At 32.7% G+C, this 23374-nt stretch overlaps 1 protein-coding gene across 1 annotated transcript in view; it reads left to right on the plus strand.

The window, feature by feature from the left end:
• Positions 1-23374, plus strand: part of LOC143223085 (cilia- and flagella-associated protein 74-like) — a 58558-nt gene that overhangs the window by 12210 nt on the left and 22974 nt on the right. Inside the window, exons 3-4 of the mRNA XM_076450518.1 lie at positions 16476-16719; positions 21141-21214. Coding sequence (XP_076306633.1) covers positions 16476-16719; positions 21141-21214 — 318 coding nt within the window. The remainder of the gene's footprint in view (positions 1-16475; positions 16720-21140; positions 21215-23374) is intronic.

Here is a 23374-nt window from a genome sequence, read left to right on the forward strand (position 1 = left end):
GAACAGCAAGGGGGTAGATTTTTTACACCAGATGGGGGGGGATGATTTTTGCAACCACTTATGTGGACTGTTCAATTTGCAAATTGGTAATCTCTAATTACGTGAACCTGAAAGCTGTAAACATGCAATCACAGAGTAATCTTGTTGCCATGATACTTGCATGTATACTTAGGCCTACTGACTGATACTTACAAACTATCGCTTAGATCAAAAAGCTTAGAAGCACGTCTATATTAAAGATGTACATTTTGGGTACTGAAAAAGCCTACATCTAGGCCTAATTATGTAATTCAATAGGTAAGAACATGAGAATCACAAGAACAAACACACAATTTGTAGGCCTGTGATGCAATAAAACAATTTAACAGACCAAATTGTAGGGGGGATGATTGTATGCACCATACCCCTGACCTAAAATGAAGGGGGTGTATACCCCCATTCCCCCAGGATCTATGCCTCTGCTGAACAGTATACTACTGAATTCCAGGATGTATCTCACCAATATTACTACTTAGCAATGTCTTTAGTCACAATACTCTTTAGAGGATATTCTTCAGCTAGGCATGTAAACAAATTTGAATATGCTCTTAAGATTTTATTTGCATCACATTACTGTTTCTTCAGCTTCAGGATCCCATTTGCTTTTGTTATGAATTTTCAAAATGGATTGAATCTCTAGTAGGTGAGTTTTTTTGAGCCTCGTCTTCCTTTATATATATTTTATTTGAAGTGTGTAATGGAAAATGGAATACCAGTCCATTAATGGTTACTATTGTTCTGTATTTTTTAAACTTTTGCTTGATCACTTCTATTGGCTGTCTTTTAGTCTAGACTATTACCAACTTTTGGCAAAGCAGTAGTCCTTGTGACATTCCTGTTTCATCTTAATGTGAGTGCTCTGTCTTTTAGTATTTCAAGTGTTTGTCTTCTTAATTTTACACTTTTAAAACTAAAATGGTTTCAAACAGATTTTTAACTCCAATATACATTCCTACACACCTTTCCACAACCAGAAAGTTTACGTTATGTCATCACAAAGAAATTTGGCTCATGGCAACAAAGTAGAGTTTATACACATTCACCTGATGCACGCACAATAAGTTGCATGGAATGTGAGAGAGGACATTCAGAACATAAAGTTCCATGACTGACAGCATGAGAGCAAACTTAGCAAGGAAAGGTTTTTAGTATTACAGAGGTAAGTACGTATTTGAAATTAATTTTAATTGTAAAAATGTGTGTATAAATGATCATACACTCTAATTTTTATCAATCTCGAAAGATGAATCATTCAGATTGGAAGGTAATATTGTTATTGCTACACGAGATGGTGGAATGCTTGAGATTCCTGTAATGTGTAAGCCAGCAAGGTATATTCCAGTATTTGACCATCCAGAACTCAACATGGGTGAAGTTTATGTTGGGAAAAAAGCAGTTAAAAGCATTATTCTTAAGAACCAACTTCTGAGAAGTGTTAAATGTATGTTTAAAAAATGCACAAGTATTGGTAGGTTCATGCAGCAAAACTGTTTTTATAGTTTATGTTTATAATAATATAATATTCTTATTTGTTGCTGGAATTAAAGACTTCAGGTTTTTCAGTGCCATGTTCCATCAAATCTTAACTTTCTTTATTCCATTGAGTGAAACTGCTATAATCTGTCATGGTTAGTTTATGTTTGACATTTCTCTAAATGTATAGATATGTATATATATCATCCCTTTAAAAAATATAAGATAGTAAGATATTTCTTTTTAGTTTGGTGTTGTAATTATAACTCTCATTTTATAAATAGAAAAAAGCCAACATTCAGAAAGCATACCTGGATTTCATTTTTTATAGGATAATGCATTAATGAAGTAAAAATTAATCCTTTGATTGACAAAATAAACTGTTTTTGCCATGTTAGTTCCAGGCACTAAAATTTACCTTGATCAACAACAAATGTCTTGTTAATTTTTGTGTATGGGTGGGGATCAAAGTACACATGCCATGACTTTTTACAGAATGCCATTCATCAAGGTATTATATATTTTGATGTCAGAGTTATGATGTGGTTAACTTTGTCTATCCAGGTATGCTTCCTTTCTCTCAAATCTGTACTGTACAACTGAGATGTATAATCATAGCCAATAACGCATACTGTGGAGATGAGGTATTACAAAAGATTGCTAGTAGGTTTTCCTCACAATATATATACCCCCTTTCTGGACCATGCAGTGAGGTTGCTTATGTTTGTACATTGGTAAACCAGAAGGGAATAGCTACCCATTTCTGCCATTCTTTGATTGAATAAATCAGAGGCAGTCTGATTTGCAGTAGTGAATTTTTCTTGGTCATTCATTGCACTGTCTCTGATGTTGGCATTCCTCCAGATTCTCCTTTGTGGTTTATCCCCCCTTGTTCTTTTTATGAAGTATGAGATTTCTTGCTGCTTTCCAGTTCTGAGTAGCTGGGATGGTGAATCATGGAAGAGGCTTCCTGAATGTTATTTCTTGCATTCAGTGGAGAGTAGGGAGGTGGTGCACTGGTGGTGCAGATGGCATTTGATCCTCCAATTATGCACTCCACTTCTGTGCTATGGGTCCTGGAGGTTTATATTGCTCCCCACTTCTGTATAATTCTATCAGGAGGGTGAGGTTACATATATTTTCTAGAAGCAGTCTACTTCTTTGCAGTAAGATTTGTAGGCTGGTATTACACTACAACTTCTATGTGGTCATATTTGAGGGATAATATTGCATATACTTCACATTAAATATGTTCCAACTCTATGTGGTAGATTCCAGAGGTTGCCACAGCTTCCACTTAAAGGGTGAGGTTGCATATGTTTTTTAGAGGCAATTCAGTTGTTTGCAGTAGGACCTGGAGGTTACCATCACATGCCAACTTCTATGCAGTCCTATCCAGGTGGGTCTTGGAGGTTTATGTTGCACCTAGCTTCTGTGTGGTTCTCTCTGGAGGGTAAGGTTGTATATGTTTTATAGAGCCAAACCACTTCTGTGCAGTTAGATCTGAAGGTTGGCATTACACCCCAATTCTTGTCCAGTTCTATTTGGGGTATGATGTTGAGCATATTTCAAAATACACATGCTTCACATCTGAGTACTGGGTTGTGGAGGTTGATGTTGCATTCAGCTTTTTTGTGATTCTATCCAAAACGTGAGAGTGCATATCTTTTATAAAAGCAGTTTACTTCTATGTAGTGGAATTCATAGGTTGATGTTGTGCTTCAGCTTTTGTGCAGTTCTATCTGGACAATGATGTTGCTTGAGAGGAGATCTGTGAAATTGCAGTTCATCTCCTCAAATTGGGATCCTTCATGCTACCTTGAGGTCAGTTCCTAGTGAGTGGTTTTGGATTTACGCTGTACCAACGAATATAAATCCTCATACGTGCAGGTTGTATTCTCTCATCCTAACTCAATTTTGTAGTTTTGCCTCACCATTTCTACCTCCGTGCAGTGAGTTCCAAAGATTGATGTTGTGTGCATGTATATTCAGCTTCTGTGTGGTCATATCTAGAGAATAGTATTCTTTGAGGCAAAAATTATTTCTCTCATGGTCTACCTCTGAGAATTTTTACTATCTGAGGCTAATGTTATGCAGTGAGATCACTGTCTTATTCTATATGGTTTATATACCTTGCCACATTTGCACATTCCTCATATTGTCATTTGATAGTCAGGTTCCCTGATGTATGGCTGGTTGTTGATTTGCACATGTGCACCCTTGAATAGATCAGTTTGAAAAGTATATAATTCTGATCTACTTAACTTGAGGTGTAGATGGTTTGGATCCTCCTCCTACAATGGATAGGATGTTTTAATCCTGATGCTGCTTGGTTTAAACTGGAATTGACTGGTCACATACAGTTCATCATGCCTTAGCCACTCTACACCTTGGAGCACATCCATTTAACTCTTTCTCCCATCCCTGTCTGTAGATGGGTCTCCTACAGTCTTCCTTCATTTAGTTTCATATTTGGGTATATGGTTTGGATTCAAACTCAACCAGCTTTTCTCTCCCTTTTGGTTGCACTCTTCCTACTTTCCACCTGTGTGTAATAGCTATTTACACACTAGAGACAGAGTATCCCTGGTACAGAAGTGGTGTGGTCCCACGTGTGTATTCTTCTCCCAATGAACATCTCATTTTATGAGTGTTCTTCAAATTATATTTATTTCTATCCCTCACACTGGTCTCAGTGCTTCTTCAATGTTGAGATTCTAGCTAGGCATGTGAGAGGATGTAGAGTACCATATTGGAAGTTATTAGTTTCTTTTCCTGAAAATATATTTCTGATAGATACTTAATTCTTGTCACACTTACCCACCTTTCCTCCCTGCTGAGAGCTGGTGCATCCTTTTCTGTCTGATCCCAAAGTGACAGTTTGGTAGAATCAGGTAGAGGAAGTTACATGTGTCAAGAGGGTTGGTTGCATTCCTATTAATGTTGGGTTGTTTCATGATAATGTACATGGAAGACACAGTTGAACCGCGTTGATCATGGGTTATGTTCAAAGCTTATTGCATATGAAGAACTTTTTGCACATAGAGGGCAACACTGAACAAGAATAGGTATACATGTGAGAAGAGGTAACGATCAGAAATATGTTTTCAGTAAAGGATGATAATGACAATAAGCAGATACACCCTTGTGCAAATTAAATGAAACAAATGGTCATTTTACAATATTTTCAGCATGGCGGCCAGTGAAGACTCACTGATTTCCTTTAATAGCCATTTCTCACACAGACGGTGTCATTATCTGTGTTTTGCAGTATGCTCAATCTATTTTTGGGATATATGTCGAAAATTTGAGGAATATTATGTCATTCGAAATTGCGTTAGAAGGGCAAGACCAGTCAAAAACAACTTACCAACTCAATGAAGAACAAACGGTATAAATGGGATCTGAAATACAAGAACTGGATGCAAGAACAATGGAGGAAGGTGTTATTCAGTGACGAAACTCATTTTTTCGTACAGGGTCAAAGAAGTCTGCATGTTCGCAGATCTCCAGGTGAGAAACTTCGAGAATCTCACATCAATCAGTTCGTAAAACATCCCTTGAAGAAGATGTTTTGGGAGTTTTTCAGCCACTATGGCGTCGGAGGCTTACATATCATAGAAGGTATGATGCGAGGACCACAGTACATCGAAGTTTTCCAGAGAAGAGTCATTCCAGAATTGAAAAAGAGATTTCCAGATGGATCTGGCATTTTTCAGCAAGATCTGGCTCCATGTCACACATCGAAACTTGTGAATAATTTTATGACTACAGCACGAATAAAGGTGCTGGACTGGCCAGGAAACTCTCTGTACTTAAATCCTATTGAAAATCTCTGAGCGATTTGTAAAGAAAGACTTCAGGGAAAAGACTGTACTACGAAAACTAAGCTAACTGAGGCCATAATTGAGGTGTGGTACCACGATCCAAAAATTAGTAAAGATTGCAGTCAACTCGTGGACTCGATGCCAAAGTGGATTAATGATCTTCTAAAAAATAAAGGTAGTCATGTCATGTATTAATTTGTGAGTAATTTTTGGATTCTCAGAAATAAAACGCAAAAAATTGAAAAATTTTCCATATTGGCACATTTGTCTTCCTCAGCTTTGTCTCTCCATACATGGTTGCTTTGTTGCTGGAACTTATTAAGCATAGATGGTCTGCTTTCTCAACTGCATTTACCTGCTTCCTATCTATGTGGCCTCAGGTTGACTCCTTTCTTTTGTCAGTCTGTTTTTAGGGATATCCTATATTCATTGGAATCTCATGTGGAGGCTGCATGCCAACACACCTCAATTTTTATTTTCCCATCTTTCATAATCCTCTTTCTGCACTTCTTTTCTGGTATTTTGTACTCTTGCCATCCTTTTTCATGCCATTAAAATTGACAGTGACTATCCCTTGGATTCAGTTCCTGTATTGACACATTGACCCAGCTTGCTCAGTCTCAGCAGATTCTTGGGTCCTTCAAGTGTTGTTGGAGAACTGGATCTTTGTTTTTCATTCCCTCATCTTTTATCTCTCATTTCTGTTTTTTTCCTTCCTTCCTCCTTGGGATCATGTTGGTTGCTAGTGTCTGTTGGAAGCAGTTTTGGGTTTTTCACAGAAGAAAGCTATAGAACAGGTTTGTCTTCCTTCTTAGCTTTATGCTCCCATGTGTTCATCATTCCAAAGAAATGGAGCATTATCTTCTAGTGATCAATCTTTTGAACCTCAATACCTTCCTCGTTTTATTATGGAGCCTTTTCTTGTCCTCAGGTGGTTTTTAACCCCAGCAAATCAATGACCAAGATCAAATTCTCAGATGTTTACCTTCACATTCTTATTTTCCTAGTGTTTAAATGTTACTGTAGGTTTGTTCATTGATGTTAGTTGTTTCCATTCTACATCCTCCCTTTTGGCCTTTCCTCAGCTCTATATGTTTTCTGTTATGAGATTCTGGCTTTTGTTCATCTCTTTCTTGGCTTGAGAGTAGTGTTTTACCATTGCATAAACAACTGGTTTCTTTAGGCTCCATTCCAAAAAAGTCTTATACAACCATACCCTTCTCCTTCTTCAGGAACCAGTGTGTCTGGATATGCTAGTAAACCTGAAGAAATTGCATCTCACACTCAATCAGTATCTCATTAATTTGAGTGTGTTTTTCAGTACTCACCTCAGCAGTCTTCATCTTTCCCCAATTTATTTGTAGAACATGAAGAATTTGTTTTCCAATGCCATATCCTCTCCTTCCCTCAATTCATGGGAGGAAAATCTCATTAAGGGACTTACAAGGATTTCTCTGTCCCTTTGAATTGTGCTTATGTGATTTGTCATCAGCAAACACTGCACAAACAGTGCAACTTTGATCAAGACCTCTTTTTCTTCATCATTCACCTGGTGACTTGACAAAGGCAACAAACACCTCATCAGGCATTCCTCTTCCTCCTCCTTATATGAACCTCAATCTATCTATAGATGTGTCTCTAATGCAGTGAGATTGCAATTTGGACTCACAAGAGGTTTAAGTAGGTGGTATGATAGCAAATCAACCATTCATATCAAACTCTGTATGTGAAGCTTTGAATGACTTTCTTTCCATAGTTCATTGGTGTTTCATAATGATCCATACCAACAACACTTCTGTAGTCTCTTGTATCAGTCACCAACATGGAACCTGGTCTCATTCTTTATTTTCCCACATTAGACCTTCTTTTCTGGATCCATTCATTACAAGTTAGTTTTATTGCTTGTCATATCTCAGGTTCTCTGAATCTTGTTACTTATTCTCTCTCATGACCTTTCAAGATTCTTTGAGGTGGTTGTGCCTGATTCAGGTATTCAATTGGCTATGTTTTCCGGTAAGCACTCTCCTTCTGCATGCTTTTTACTCTCACCTAAATATCATACTTTCCCAGTTTCACATCTGGCAAGTTTGGTTGTAGATGTCTTCAGCCATCCAAAGTCCTCTCCATTCCATTCTCTTCCTCTATCTCAATTTTTCCTGTTTCATCCACGTTACTCCCTTTCCTAGCTAGTAGTATCTGCACTTTGTCTTCATACTTGTGTTTTATCTTGTCCCTTGCAAGATGATCTGGATTCTCTTCAAGTGTAGCCTTTCTTCCTTTCTTGTTCTATTCATTCTTATGTATCATTGGAATTGGTGCATTGTAGATCCTCCTCCTGTCTGGATTTTTCACTTAATTATTTGACCAAGACTTATTGGTGTCAATCATTGCTAGCTACAAGGCTGCACTATTAAATACTTTTCAGTTTTCCCTTTTTTCTCATGTCTTCTTCTTGCTCTAAGTGTCAGCTGATGATGTAATCGTCATTTGACTATAGCCCTTCACCAAGTAAGAGGACACTACATTCTCCATTGACAGTAACTCTCTTGAACATTAGTATGTGAACAAAGGCTTTCTTGATGTTATGAACTAAAACATACCCTGATAGTGAAGAGGAGTGGTGCCAAGAAGTTAGTATCTATCTCAAATACATATTCAGGTAAAGAAAATTCTAATTTTTTCTTTTCTCTCAACTTTCCTCCTATATATTATTGTTATGCAAATATTATTCTTAATTTCTGAGGCCATACCAAAATATTAGTTGAGTTCAGCTGAGTGAGAAATCAACAAATGCTTTTAACATATCAAGATAAGTTTACTGCTAAAATTCAAATGTGAATGAAACTGAAAATTGTGAATTACAACTATAATTAGCTAGTCTTACCTTGTTTCATTGTTTAGCTATATTTACTGCCCAGAACATTGGCTTGTGAAAGAAGAGAAAAATTTCTAACTTCAAAGCACAACCTCAAAACTGATTAGAAAATGCAATCTATTGCAGTTTTAATGTTTTTATTAATTATCTTGCAATATATGCATTATTAAGTTAATTATTTAAATACTTTCCTAACATTTACATATACCTTTTTTTGGTCGGGTTTGTAGGGATGGATAGTGTAGATAGCCCTTGTGTAGATTTGCGCAAAATTCCAAAACAAACAAATGTTGTATTTAATTTTCTGCTTTTTCCAAACCAAAGATTACTGACATGAGGTGGTATAAGCTTAAATTGGTAATAGAGTAGTCTAAAGCAAAACATATTATTGATAACTTTAGATCAAAAGGAAGATTATTTTATAATCAGAACTGAAAAATGAAACCAGTTCCTTGTAAAAACAAACAAGAAGAAGTACATAATATCACAAGTCAATACTTAAGTTAACAAAAATAATTATATATTATACAAATATATATATGTGCACACACACACACATGATATCAGACCCATTTTATTATGAATATTCAATGTGATGCCAAAATGCCAGTCTCACAACCAAAATAATTAAAGAAAACTAAAGCATCCCAAGGTAGTATCTTGTGAATCCTATTATTAGCTAGGTTGTTCATGTTTGTATATCTTATACTTTATACATTTTCTGGGATATTAAAACAGTCAGCAAATCATTTTCTTTCTTAACCTGAAGATGACCTAGGAATGTTGAAATGTTGTTCTCTCTTTATCAATAAAAGTGTTAATGCCTATACCAGCCGTTCTGAGACGTAGTCAGCAAATCAGTAAGAACTACAGAAATTATTTAGATAAAAGACAAACCTGGTGATAGAAAGCCTTTTTGCTGATTAAAGTTCCATATTAGTCACTTTAACACAGAACAATGAATTTTTTCATAGTATTACAAAACACTTAGAAATATATTGTTTTAGATATTTATTTATTCACAAGATAAATTAATATTCATTAAGATAAAGTCTGTACAAAAGTTACAAATTCACTTAGATACCATTATATTTTATATGTTTTCACAACATATTATTTTTCAGGTAAGATGGACCAGTCATTCAAAACATGCTATATATATTTGTTGAAACTTATTTTTCTGTTTAGATCCTTAGTTGGTTGCACAAGAGTTTATTTTGAAATTGAGATTTATGTTTGTATATCATATGTGTAATTGTTTTAAACACAATGTGCTAATATTGACTGGAATACAGAAAGCAAAACCTTAAATGTAAGTTGAGATCTATACAAATGAAAGAAGCAGGCAATTAAAAGTTCCAATAAGTATAAATTTCTTTAAAACTCGTTGAATTTTAATATTCAGAACATTTTATACAATTATAATATAAATAATTTAGTAACTCATATCTAGCAAAAACAGCTCAGTTTTTAGAAAAATCAAAATGATTTTGGACAGACAACACAGTATTCACAAATTATTAACCAAAGGCAAAATTTATAGAATAAATAAATTTTAATAATGAATAAGATCTGGAAATATTTGTTTATAATGTCTTTAATAATAACAGTACATTTAAGATTTAGAACACAAAATATTTTATTTTTGAAGTTTAACTATGTTTAAAATTTTTCACTTTAACATAGGTAAGAAGATTATTCATACTTCATTATTTAAGAATAAAAACCAAATGTATGTAATTTAAATCTGTTATATTTTAAGAATTACAAAATTAATATTCCTATACATTTTACTAGGCAACTAAGAAATAGCACATAACCTGTTGCTGACAAACATTTATTATTAAAGTCTTTTTTTTTTGTAGTTAGGCAGTAGAAGTCATTATATCAAGTAATATATGTAATTTACCTTTTCATAAGGTTAACCTCTGTTCTTATATCATCCAACATAGTAAGCCTCAACAAATTCCAAGATCAACCCTTAGAATTCATTGCTTCATCAATGGAATACTTTCACAATTAATAATAGTTATTAGATCAAACCTTTAATATGAGAAGGCTTCTAAGCAATGTTTAGCATGTGTTATGGTACTCATATGTAACCCACAAAATAAAGTTTTATAAACACTTACTTGGCTCTAAAATTTTAAGAGTTATCCACATGAAAAACTTAGATGTTATCTAAAATTTACAAAAAAAAAGTTTTTAATTACATTTCTCCAAAATAAATGGCAGGTGTTCTATAGTGAGTGATATGAATGGGATTATATCCATTAAAATTCACAATCTACATTTAATTCATTCCTTGTACATGTGGAAAGTTTAACTCTATATAGTTCTTCTTTAGTTTGCTGATGTGCAACCTGGTGATGGCTTCATGAGACTATTACCTGGAGAAACTGTAGAACTGTATGTAATATTCTTACCTTCAAAGACTTGTGAATACCAGTGATCACTGTGTTGTAAGACTTTATCTGGCAAGTCAATTAGTCATATCTTCATTATGTGGAAATAATTTTTTTTATTTTAAAATAAATCCAATACTAGTGTCAAAGAAAAACTATTTTTCTTTCCTTTTTATTTTTCATATTTCTGGTATTATTTGAGATGCCCTAGTAAAGATCATCTGGACAAAATATACATCATATTTGTCTCTTTCTCATACAGTGGTTTGTGCTTTTTTTCACATTATTTAAAGGATCTCTACATTAGCAAAACATATTTCCTTTTTAATAACATTCACTCAAAATATATACTATAATAAGTTAGCCACTAAACACGGGAAAAGGAAAAAAAAAAATCCATTTCTCCACACATAGCTTAGAATCAAATGATGGCATCCCACAATTCACAAAATATGCAACAGTTTTGAATTGTGGGATTCCATTGTTCAAAGATGGCAATGGCCAATAGGTCAATCAGCTGTCACAACTTGAAAATAATGTCACCTGTTCTTAACTGTGATAACAAAATAAGTATGGATCAGCCTGTGATTATTAATCATTTATTTGTTTTAGTCTGATAATTAAAGTGGATAATATTGTGAAAATACAAGGGTACAGTTTCAAGCCAGAGTTCACAGAATGAAGAACATTCTGTTTTGACTGAAAATATCAAGATCAAAACAGAGAATAAAAGTAACAGTGACCTTGAATTGGATGATATAAGGCCAGACCATCTAATAAACACTGACTAGCGTATTTGTGAGGAGTATTTACTAATGCCAACCGGTACTCAGCCTTTTTGTAAAGAATGCCCAAAGGTCAGAGAAAGACCAACAGAATTGGATTGTGATGGGTGTATCACATCGTATAAATGATTCAGTGCTCTATGTTTAGATATTGATGGTCTGAAACTGGTACTATTTACATGATTCATCGAGATAAGGTACACTGCCTGTTGCAATCCTAAACAGTTGAAATTTATTTTAGACTTATTTGTGACAATAACAACATTAGTAATAACAATGAGAGTGTTTTGATTTCATATCTATAGCTGCTTAGAGATATTACGCTTACTGTATGCATGGTAAATTGGGAAAAAGAAACAGAAGACCAATCCTTTATTGTATAGCGAAAGCTATCAGAAAAACATATCCAAAACCAGATGTATTCCACAATGTTCTTCACCAGCTTTTTTGAATGCTGACTATAATAATGAAGTATCTATGCATGTATATTACTGGTTTGTGGATTGTAAGGCACATTTTTCTTAACCATTAACATTAACAAAAAAAAAACATTTAAAACTACATATCAGAAAAAGGTACTGATTTTGATCTTTCATTTAGAAAATGTTGTGAAAAGTTGTTATACAATACATTTTGCTAACCTTTTCTAGTCTAAACTGGCATTTCTCTTGTGAATTAATAATACAATATATGTCATTGCAAATATACTTTTCATCAGTAATGTTCAAAAATTGAAATGGTATATAATGATGTGGCAGTCATCTGCCATTACATATTTTTCTATAAATATTACATGCACAAAACATGGTTAACCACTATTGTTAATAAAGTAGACTTTTCAGTGACCATCATATTATAGTTATTATAATGTTTTACATATGTCTAATCTATTTATGACATGACTTAGTAATGGGTTAAATTATTAGAATCTCTATGATATTATTTCTTTGATTTGTTCAATTTGACTATTATGCCACATAAAGTTAAATCAGTATATACAGATTCACTAGAAACTATACATAAATATTGAGATGAGTTTTTCATGATCACATTGAACTTTATTTTGTAATATGATTATCACCTTAATAAGGCTTGTCAAGTTTACCAAAATATTTTTATTCAATTATATTTTCTTCAAATGTGTTGAATTTTTTTATGGATAGAAACATAGTCATAGCTACAAAATGTATATTTAACTTCCATAAACTCAAATACCTTGGTATTAAAGCATTTATGTATTTTTGTGAAAATATGACTGAAGTTTTTGATTATTTCCTCTTTTGATGGCTTATCTTTGATGTCAATATTCTAAGGAGCTTGAGGCAGTTTTGGCAAGACTGGCAAGGTGCCTTGTCCATTTTGTTTTTATAGGAATACCTTGTATGTAAGTTCATTCCTCCATCTGTGCAACTTGGATGTCATGGCTGGCTTTGCTACTCAGTTTTGTGTGCACTTTGTTTTGATGTTCCATAGTTAGGGGTGCCATCATTAACTGTTACTTGTTATGGTCATTGACAGCAAGTTTTTGTATTGAAAGTAATTTTACTGTTAATTAGATACACCATCTGCACACACTTAAGTATGTGTCCAGAAGAAGTAAAAATGCATAATTGAATATATTTTTGATTTGCAAAAATATACATTTTTTGAAAAGCACACAAAACATTGTTACTATATTACAAACCATTTCAAATTGTATATTTTCCTATGTGCAAGTATCCTTTGCAATTTCTAACTGTTTATATACTGTGGGATCTGTGCATATTTCAAACTCTGCATCATCTTGACCTTCATCATGGTGTTGTTGTCATGGTTACCGACTCTTTAAAAGTCAGATCACAGTTGAAGCAGCCTGCCAGTTAAAAGTTAGTGGTAACATACATGTGTAAAAATAGTTTGATTGAGTATGTTCTCAAATAATTTATGTCTCTTTTCATTACTTGTTATGAATTTGTATGTGTTAAATGCACACTACATATGTATATAGAAGTACACAACCATGCAATAATGTATGGTTTTTTATGAGCATAATATATGTTTATGTTAAATATAAATGTAATTAACAATAAGTTTCCTGACAGACAAAAAGTTCATTTGTACTGATAATGAATTACCTTTTTATAAAATTCTATTGAACTCTATATTTATGATACATATTCTTACAGTACTCATAAATAAATCTGAATTTTGTTATTACAGCTTGGCAGGAACAAGCCTTGATTCATGAAATATTAATTATCTGAATTTGTCTCTGACGTTTGCATTCAATCTGCCTCCTAGTGGCACAGCTTTATATCTGTGGACTTGCAATGCTAGAAAACCTTATTTTAATACCACAGTGGGCAGAGCACATATAGTCCATTGTGTAGTTTTCTGCTTAGCTCCTAACAAATAAAACACCAAGCCTTTGGACATAATCTATCAATATTCTAAACAGAATGTGAAAATGTAGCTAAAACTAGATTTTTGTTGGTGTGTTCGTTTTTAGCATCAGAAGTAATCCATATAGGTTACAATCATATTCATGGACTTTATAATATGTACACTTTTAATATAGTAAGTTGCTATTAAGATCTGTTGAATGTTTAATATTTATTTAAATTTATTGATTTCTTTCATTTACAAGAATTCACTCATTTTTCATGAATATTTTGTCACAACTCACATCTGACTTTTGACATCTTCTGTCTCTGTTCTTTTCCTTTCTTGTCCCAGTTTCTTATGAGAAAAATAGAAGGGAATGCCTCAGCAGACAAAATATATTCTTTATTTTGTGTAAAAATGTGATGCAATCTCACATTTGGGATTAACAAGCAAAAACCTTTTTTTTAAATTGGTCTCAACATATCTGTGCTGTTTTTTTGATGGGTCTACAGTCTAAGTTATGCAAACCAAAACTTGATCTTCTCTGGATTTTTCCAAGATATAACTTAAAAAAAAGGTTACCCTGCAATTGTTTTCTCAGTTTTGTTGTAACCAGAAGCACAAGATATGGGCATTTCACAAAAATCAACTCAAATGTGTACATTGAAAATGAACTGCTTATTAAACAAAACAACAGATCCATCAAACAGTTTCTTCAAGCACACGTGACTTCAGTGCATTTGAGAAATGAATGTCAAGGTTGCTTACTCCAGGATTTTCTCTTTTCTGTGGTGGATGGGTTGGAAGCATTTCTTTACCAAAAAAATGAATTTGTGTCAAAAGAGATTTATTACTTACGAAAAAAGAGTGGAAATACATATATACACACAGGAGGATTCTGCATTTTACATGTACTAAATTTATGTAGTCTTTCCAATTTTTACAGAGGGTTGAAGATTTAATATTGATATGATTGTAAGTATGTAAGTCAGTAACTCAAGTGACAGCCACACCTGATATAAACTTCCATTGAAATGACTATCAGCATTATGTTTTTATATTGTTTGTCATTTTGTGGAGAGTGTGATAGAACTGAAAACTTATCAGTTTTGGCATGTAACATCTGTTTCCATGCAAGTATTCATACACCTGAATGATAAAGATGCATGTAGATTGTGAATTTTGTATTTCAAAGATTAAGACATCCTCTGTACTGAAAGGCATTGGAACTCAAAGGAATATAGAGGAGCGTGAATCATCAGGATTATCCAAAAAGAGACCTACAAAAAGTTATACACAGCCATGGTAAACAAAGTGGGACATCATGTAACAAGTGAAAATATACAAATACTAAAATCTGATTTTACCATTATATCTTCTAATGAATATCAAATTTACTTTCCATCTGCTTGATGTATTATAATGGATGAATGAATATGTCATAGAAGCAACTTGTATATAGGCCACTTGCATTGTTTTTCCAAACATAGATCTTTCTTGATTATGTTGTGTATAGTTAGCTGGAACATACAGATAGATTTTACCAGAGATAAATGTATTTGTGGATTTTCACATGCTACAATCCTGTGGATTTCTGGATGATTACAAAAGAACTCTGAAAAACTGTCATCCTTGTACACTAAATGGCTCACAGAAAATTGCAGAGAGAAGTGATGTGCTTTTGATATGACAGCAATAGAGACTTTTGCAATGAAAACTGCAGCATGGCTTGTTAAGACATTCAGTGGTCAGATAAAGAATTATTAGATGTGGTGACACAGACTGTAACAGTGTTGTGAGGCTCAAAAGGTCAATTTAATGTAAGGTATTTAACCTCTGTTAAAGAAATGAGTAGTATGAACCTCATTTATGATATAGCTTGCAAGCATTTTTATTGTATCTCTAATTGTCTTTAAATATTTTGTAAAATTATCCCATTTATGCTAAAAATAATTATAGTTAATTATATCAAAAGTCAAAAAATGTATATCCATAGATTGTACAAAACATTCTTGTATAATCTGTATAGACAATAAACAAAAAGTCTATCAGTATTGAAGAAACTGAGAAAAAGCTCTCTTCATCATTGAGTATAGCAGATAAAGTGTGGTTGATTTACTATTATATTTGTCATTTCTTTATCACATAAGTTCTTATAATTACTAATATGTTTTTCTCCCAATCCAACATCAAAACAATTAGCTTACTGGTTCTTCTGATTTAGGAGTAAAATATTAATTCAAATAAAAGAAGTAAATACTTAGTATTGATAATAAACCATTAGGTGTTAAAATAAATATATAATTTGATACTAATGAAACTTATGGCTTCCATTTTTACACTTAATAAGATTATTTTCTCATTCTTGCTTAGTGTATCTTTTGTGTTTCATAAATGAGAAAAATGTAATGTTTGAAACATTTGGCTACATTGTTGTTTGTTTATATTTTAATATCCTTTTAGTAGCAATATGAAGATGAATGAAATAATTTAAAAATAATGTATTTTTATACTTAAACTAGGAAGTTGCCGTTATTTATCTTTTTTTCAGTGTGTTCAAACTCTTTTGAATTTACATTTCGAATCTGTTAAGTTAAATGTATGATGTTATACCATTTTGAGTTTGTAGACTAAGCATTTTTTAATGATTATATATATGGTATGATGAGGTGAGAAACGTTTTGCTCTGTGTGTGTGTATATGTCAGACAGTTTTATCTCAAATGTACTGGAAAAGGAGTACAGCTACCACTGGTCATTTCTTCACCTGTTGTCCATTTTCTACCAACTCCAATGAATCACTACCATAATGTGACTATTCATCTGAGAAAACCATCACTTTCTGAAAAACCTATCAATATGACTGAAAATCCTGTTTTATTTGAAATTGTAATACCTGAAGATGCACCAATAACAATATCCCCTCTTGTTGGTACTGTTGAAGAAGGGAAGGTGAGAATTTTTTCTTTTTTTATTTCTTAATAAACTTTCATGGTGGAAAAAGTAAAATTTTCAAAGTTATCATTTTATGTAATTATTTTTCTTTCCAGCAGTTTCTTCCAAAAGAATGTAGCAAGAATAAAACAATTGTTAAGTCGATCATATCAATTATTGATGAAGATAGGAAACTAAAATTCCAATACAATATCTTACTTTCACTAACAAATAATAAAACAACAACCTTCCACTGATAGGAATGCAATACAACTCCTAATGTCACTCGTGCTCTTTCTTCCATGCAGTCCTTGATCACATCTTGATAGGCAGTCTTACTGTTGAGATGCATTTTTGCCCACATTTTCTGTCAGATTTTTAGCTTATTTACTCAAGTTACAGTTTAAATCTTTCAGTTGTATAAATTTTTTTTCAGCCATAATTTCTCATTTTTTACAGTTTTGCAAATCTTTCTGGAGATAAAATTCTTCTTTTTCCCCTATCATCATATGTATGCAATTCCACATGGCATCTATCATAAATGCTGTAATTGCTATTTCTGCTTTGCTTGCCACGTCAGTGGCATCTAAGTAAGGTTCACAAATCATGTTTACCTCCAATAACACTACAGCTATTACTTAACTGCCAGGGTTTCTACCTTTGCCCATCTAATCATTGGTCTAATTTTTTCTCACTTACTCCAATCTTTTACATCTTGATTATTTCCCTTAATAACATTTATATTGTGACACTCTCCACCTACATCAGTATGCCCTCTATCTTGGTACTGTGTATTGTACCCTTATTCAGATAATGTTCGCTCTTTTCCTTGACAAAAATCTTCAGGAACAGATTTCTCTGTACTGCAACTGTTAGAAACACTTGAAGCAATTTTCACATTGCTTATTTGATTTTGTAAAAACAAAAAATTTCATTTAACAAACCAATATACAGCATGAATTCCTAGATTATTGTTTTAGGCACATAGCAAATTAGATGTCTACTATTTGGTATCACCCAACAGTTGGAGGTGAGGGGTGTCCTCTCAGTTAAAGCTGCCCATAATCTGATTCATAATGAAAGTCAAAGTTTTTTTTCCTATATTCTATTTATTTTAGTACCCTATAAGTAACAGTATGAAGATGAATGAAATAATTACTTAAATAACAAGTTGCCATTATGCATCTTGTTAAGGCTATCCATAATCTGATTCATAGTTTCTGCAGTGAGCTCTTAAGATGCTTTTGTGGATGATCCTACACATTTTGGAAATCATTTAGATTAGTCTTTTTTTTGTGTGACTTTCTTTACTAGGTCAGCTTCTCATGGGGCCAGTTTTGATCAACCACCTCTGGCTCCCTTTTTTCAGTTGGTCAGTTGGGTGTGGCTTTTTGGATTCTTCCCCAGTTTCCTTTGATTCTGTCTCTCTTAATGGTGGAAAAGTCTGAGGGTAAATACTTAATTCTTCCTCTATCACCTGATATTACTGTTCATGAAGAAAAATTTACCACTCAGTTTCATGAAGAAATAGCTATGTCTTGTCTGCCATGTTTATTGGAACAATATGTTTTTGCTTAACATTGCCAGGTGGATGTGTGTTTACACTCTCAGTTGTGATCAACATAAACAGATCACAATTATCTAGGATTTGTCTGATCCTCACTATGGTTCTGAGATATTTATTATCCTTCCAAATTTTGTTGAAAGCTTCTTAGTGATCACCACATCAATTTGATGACAAGACCATTGTTGGCATTTACATTGGTATGATTGTAAATTTTTGGTTTTTTTTTTTCATTTCTTGGCTGGTATATTGTTGGGACTTATTAGGTAGAGATGCATTGTTGGAGGGTGTTCACTTACCTTCTGCTTCCCTCCATGAGTTACATGAGATCTCCTTTCTTTGAAATAATAGACTGATGTCACCTGTCTGCATTCATCATTGTCTTTGTTGGCCTCTTATTTTTCTTCTGCTCCTCCAGAAAGCCCTTGCTCTACCCCTATTCAAATGTCCTGACCCTTAATATCAGCATCTCAATCCATTAATACCCAAAATAGATTGAGGAGGCATGGGGGGTTGGCTGCAACATTTTTACCTCAAATCCTTAGATGCCACAGGTTCTTGCATCAAGGTTTGTCATTCAATTCATATCTCCACCACCATTATCACCCCAACCTATAGTATTTCTGCCTCCAACAGATCCTTGGAATTCAGAAGTTTTTTTCCTCAGCTATTAGAGATTTGTTGGTCAAAGGGCAGTACAGAGATGTGACTCATTCCTCTGGGGTTTTATTCCTGTCTATTTATTGTGCCCATAAAGATGGAATATTAGCATCAGGTCCTCGATCTTTCTTGTCTCAACCAATTCTTAGATCCTCGTAAGTTCACGATGGAGTCGTTCCTCACTTTACCTTTCCATTTTTCTACAAACTGTAGATGAGAAAGTTCGATGTTTCTGACACAGATCTAACGTTACCATCACAAAATCATCCTGCTGTTCTCTATGTTTTATGCACAAGAGTCAAGTACTGCAGTTCAAGGATCTGTCTGCCCTTTGAACTAGTATCAGCACCATGTGTGTTCTGCAGAATTGTATGAGCTTTTTTTTCTCACTTCCATTCTCTGTGCCTCTGAATATATCATTATATATACGACTGGTTATTCCTAGCACTATCTCAAAAGTCACCAAGGCAGGCTTTATTATGTGAAGAAAAATAAACTGACATCTTAGAAAATATGTTTGCAAATATTACTCTAGTGTTAGAGAATATTTTATTTTGAATGAACACTGTAATATAGAGGTGAAACATCCTGTAAGTTCCAAGTGTTTACATCTGTATTCAGGTTTAATTTATCATAATTAAGGATTATTTCAATTGCTTTAAAAAACAGACATTATTGTGCTTTCATTTTGCAAGGATTTTTCCTTTTTGTTTTTACTTTGTTAAAGATAAGTTTTAACAAAGTGAAATATCACTTTGGTTCCAAGTAAATACAATATGTTAAAATATAATATGATTTAGTGATATACAGAAGGTACAGAATCTAGTGGAAGTAAATGGCAAATAAGTATAACATTCTTAGAAAATAGTGAGCCTTAATCTGGAACTTAACAGGTAAATATAGCATTTTTAGTAAATAACTTATCTAGTGAAAGTAAATGATAGCTTTGTGAACAAACGTAAACTCATGAACTTTCATCTTGCAGAGATGAATATAGATTTAAATATGGGTGTTTAGAGGTGTTCCTAATGTGCAAACCTGTGATTTTACTTTTGTTGCATACTCTGCACATTTTATTGGCACAGCATACATTGCCTGTAAGTTTGTGTATTATACACATTGTCTGAAATTTACATGGTACAGAAATGTACCAAGGATTAACAACTCCCTCAGTTAATGCAAAATATCTGCATTTTATTTCAGTTGAGTTTTGATGCAGATAAATGCTCAAGTAAAACTTCAGCATTCCTTTCTGTGATGTATGCGAGACACAATTCCACTAACTGGCAGTTAGATATATTTCCTTTCCTTTTAGATAACTCTTCACATTTTGAAAGTCTTTTCCTATTAACAACTTGGATAATTTCTAGGGTCTGGTACTCACCTGAGTTCAGATTACAGTTGACATTGGTCACATGTAAGTTACAGTAACGAGCAAGACTGGCCTAATTAATGTTATTATGTTTAGCTTTTAAAGACAATTTACCCCTGTTACAGTAACTTTTGCAGACTGTGTAACATGAGAACATCTACTAATGTTGAAAACTTTGTTTAGGTATTGCATGATTTAGCTTTTATTCAAATGGTTAGACTTTTGCTAAATTTTTGTATCTAATATTTTACCCTGTTCAGTGTAGTTTGCTGAAGATGGAATATGTATATTCTAAAACATTCAGGAATTGTTTGTTACTGCACATACATTTGAAAAATGTGTGTTGCTGCTGTCATCATTCTACTATTCACTATTAATTGAAGGTTTCTTGAATGTTTATTTTAAAATATTTGATAAAACGTTTTTAAAAGTAATAATTGTAAAACAAAAAAATAAACAGTACTTAAGTTAGTTATATAGGCACTTAAAACCTTAAAGAATATTAAGTTCTACATATAAATTTTATTTTTATGAAAAGCATCTGAGAAATATTTGAGGGCAACAAGGTGCCAATCATATATAAACTATGTACACTTAGTAGAGTGGTTACTACATACATGCACTAGAATCTTTTTTAGGCTTATATTAAGTGAATTATCCACTGATACATGCATCATACATGTAATTGTTTTAGTTACAGATAATCTTTTTATAAATGAGTAACTATCAACAGTTTAAGTGTTACATGCTCTTGTTAATACAATAAAAAAGTTATTTTAATCTAACATTTAAGCTTATACATAATTATTTTTTCGAAAAACAAAAATGTTGCTTTGATCACAGACCAAACAAGAGATTGAAGATTCCTCCCAGCTTCATGAAGTAAAACCTGTGAAACCTGAAGTAATTGTAGTTGGGTAAGTTAAAATTATATTTTGTACCTAATACTAAGAATACTGACAAGACAGTATCTTGTGTTGTTATTTAAGGAAAATAGTTTTATCAAAAATATAGTAAATAAAATATTTTTACCTTAGCCTTTATATTTTTAAACAAATTATTTAGCAATCAATTCAAGTTACCTTTATATCATGAAAATGCAGGATATAGTTTCAAGTCAGGTTTTGTCATTGGACTCCATGTAGTAATATCATTTTTTTTCTCTTATTGTTATGTTGTAATGCTCTTCATCAAACTTTCCACTTTACACAAATTATTATTTTCAGTAACTTCTGACATAGATCAGAAGTAAAAATTAATCTTTTAAATAATGTAGCTAATTCAGTATACCAATGTAATCAGGAGTATATATTGCCATAAAATAAAAACTTATAATAATTAGAATGCATTGATTCATCATTTAGGTACTCTCTTTATTATCAATATTTTTAGCCCTAATCCTAACAATATCTCACAAGGTTCAGCCTGATTAGGAGGTTTAGATTAAACTGAAATCCATATACTATGCTGACAAATATATAAAACATTGGATGTATCTTATTTCTTGTGCCTCACAAAAACATAGCACAACACATGAATGAGACAGAGAAGCAAAACATAGTTTAGAAACGAAAAAGTTGTAGTGCTAAAACTTTAAAACAAACAAAACGACATAAGAGATATTCCTTAGTAATGACTGTGAAATATATGAGAAAATTTACTAACAATACAAAACTACCCCTTACAGTAAACAAAATAAGCATACAAAATAAAACTTCTTACAGTAATACACTAAAATTCAAAAACTTATTTAAATGTTATTTTAAATACAAAACCATTAATCATATTACAAAATATAAACTAAAAAACAAAGAAACTTAAGTGTCAAGAGTAATAAATAAATAAAATATTCTAAAGCATATCTTACATTGTAAGTATTAATATACATACTTACAAATTATCACCCAAAAAATTGGAAATATGATGATGCTTACAACATGTGTGAAAAGTTACTTTAAACTATTTAAAGATTATAAACAGAAACATGGTGCATTCATATAAATCATAATACCTTGAATTAGATAGATGAAACAAATAACAAAATAAGAGAAATACACATAATATGTAAAGAAAGACAACCTCATAAAAATTTTTTACATTATAAAATAAACATTTCATTTATATACTTATTTTTCCAAACTGTAAAGTTTGGTAAACTTAGTACATTTGAAGTAAATATGTTGCTGTTTGCAAGTGAATGTATGAAAAAAATTAATATTGAACAAATAGTGATATAAAAATATGAAAGTAAAAAAATACAGATATGTAATCAAAAGGGTGAAACCCTCTAAAACATTTTATACTTAAAACTCAAAACCCTTAGAATAATGTGTAATAAAATAATAGAGTACAATAAAATAACAAAAGGAAAAATAAAATAATCCATTCAGTACTTAGCTGGAGTCTTACATGTTCACAATCAGACTCTTCAAGACAGTGGACTGAGGTGGTCTTTTGGATTTGTCCATTTTTTTAGTTGTAGCTCCATTCATCTTTTTCAGTTCCACATGGACCTAGTCAAATTATCATGCTCTTCTGTAAGAGCCCTCTGAAAGCCAGCCTATTGTTCCTCTTTCTTCCCATTGACATTTAGGTCTCACTTCTAGCCATCAGTTGGCCTAAGCAGTGTTGTTTCAGAGTCACAGTTTGCTCTAACGTATACATAGGTCAGTGATACCATGGGAAACTACACATTCTTCTGTCACCTCTCTATCAACATTGATGGCTCCTTACAGGTTACTAGACCAGCAGAAGAGATCAAAACCAGAAGAAACCATACTAGAGTAAGGAGAGTCTCCCCAATGTTTCTCAGCATTGAGTTTTAGAAAAATCTCCTAGGCTTCATACTCTTGTGGTTCCTTAGGATATGCATCTGCATATATAATTTTTGTGGTTTAATGTTTTGCTAAAGTTAATGATGGGATACTTGAGGGTACTTAGCTCCTTCTGAAGTTGATGTGCTAATTTATTTGTAGTATGGTTGTTGGTGACTGAGTTAGCTGCATATGTTGAGAGACCAACACATTTGGTTTCAGAATATTGGATTCGTGTGTCTCCCAGGTGAAGCAGTTTATTGG

This window comes from Tachypleus tridentatus, chromosome 8, assembly GCF_004210375.1.
Source record: "Tachypleus tridentatus isolate NWPU-2018 chromosome 8, ASM421037v1, whole genome shotgun sequence".
NCBI lineage: Eukaryota > Metazoa > Arthropoda > Merostomata > Xiphosura > Limulidae > Tachypleus > Tachypleus tridentatus.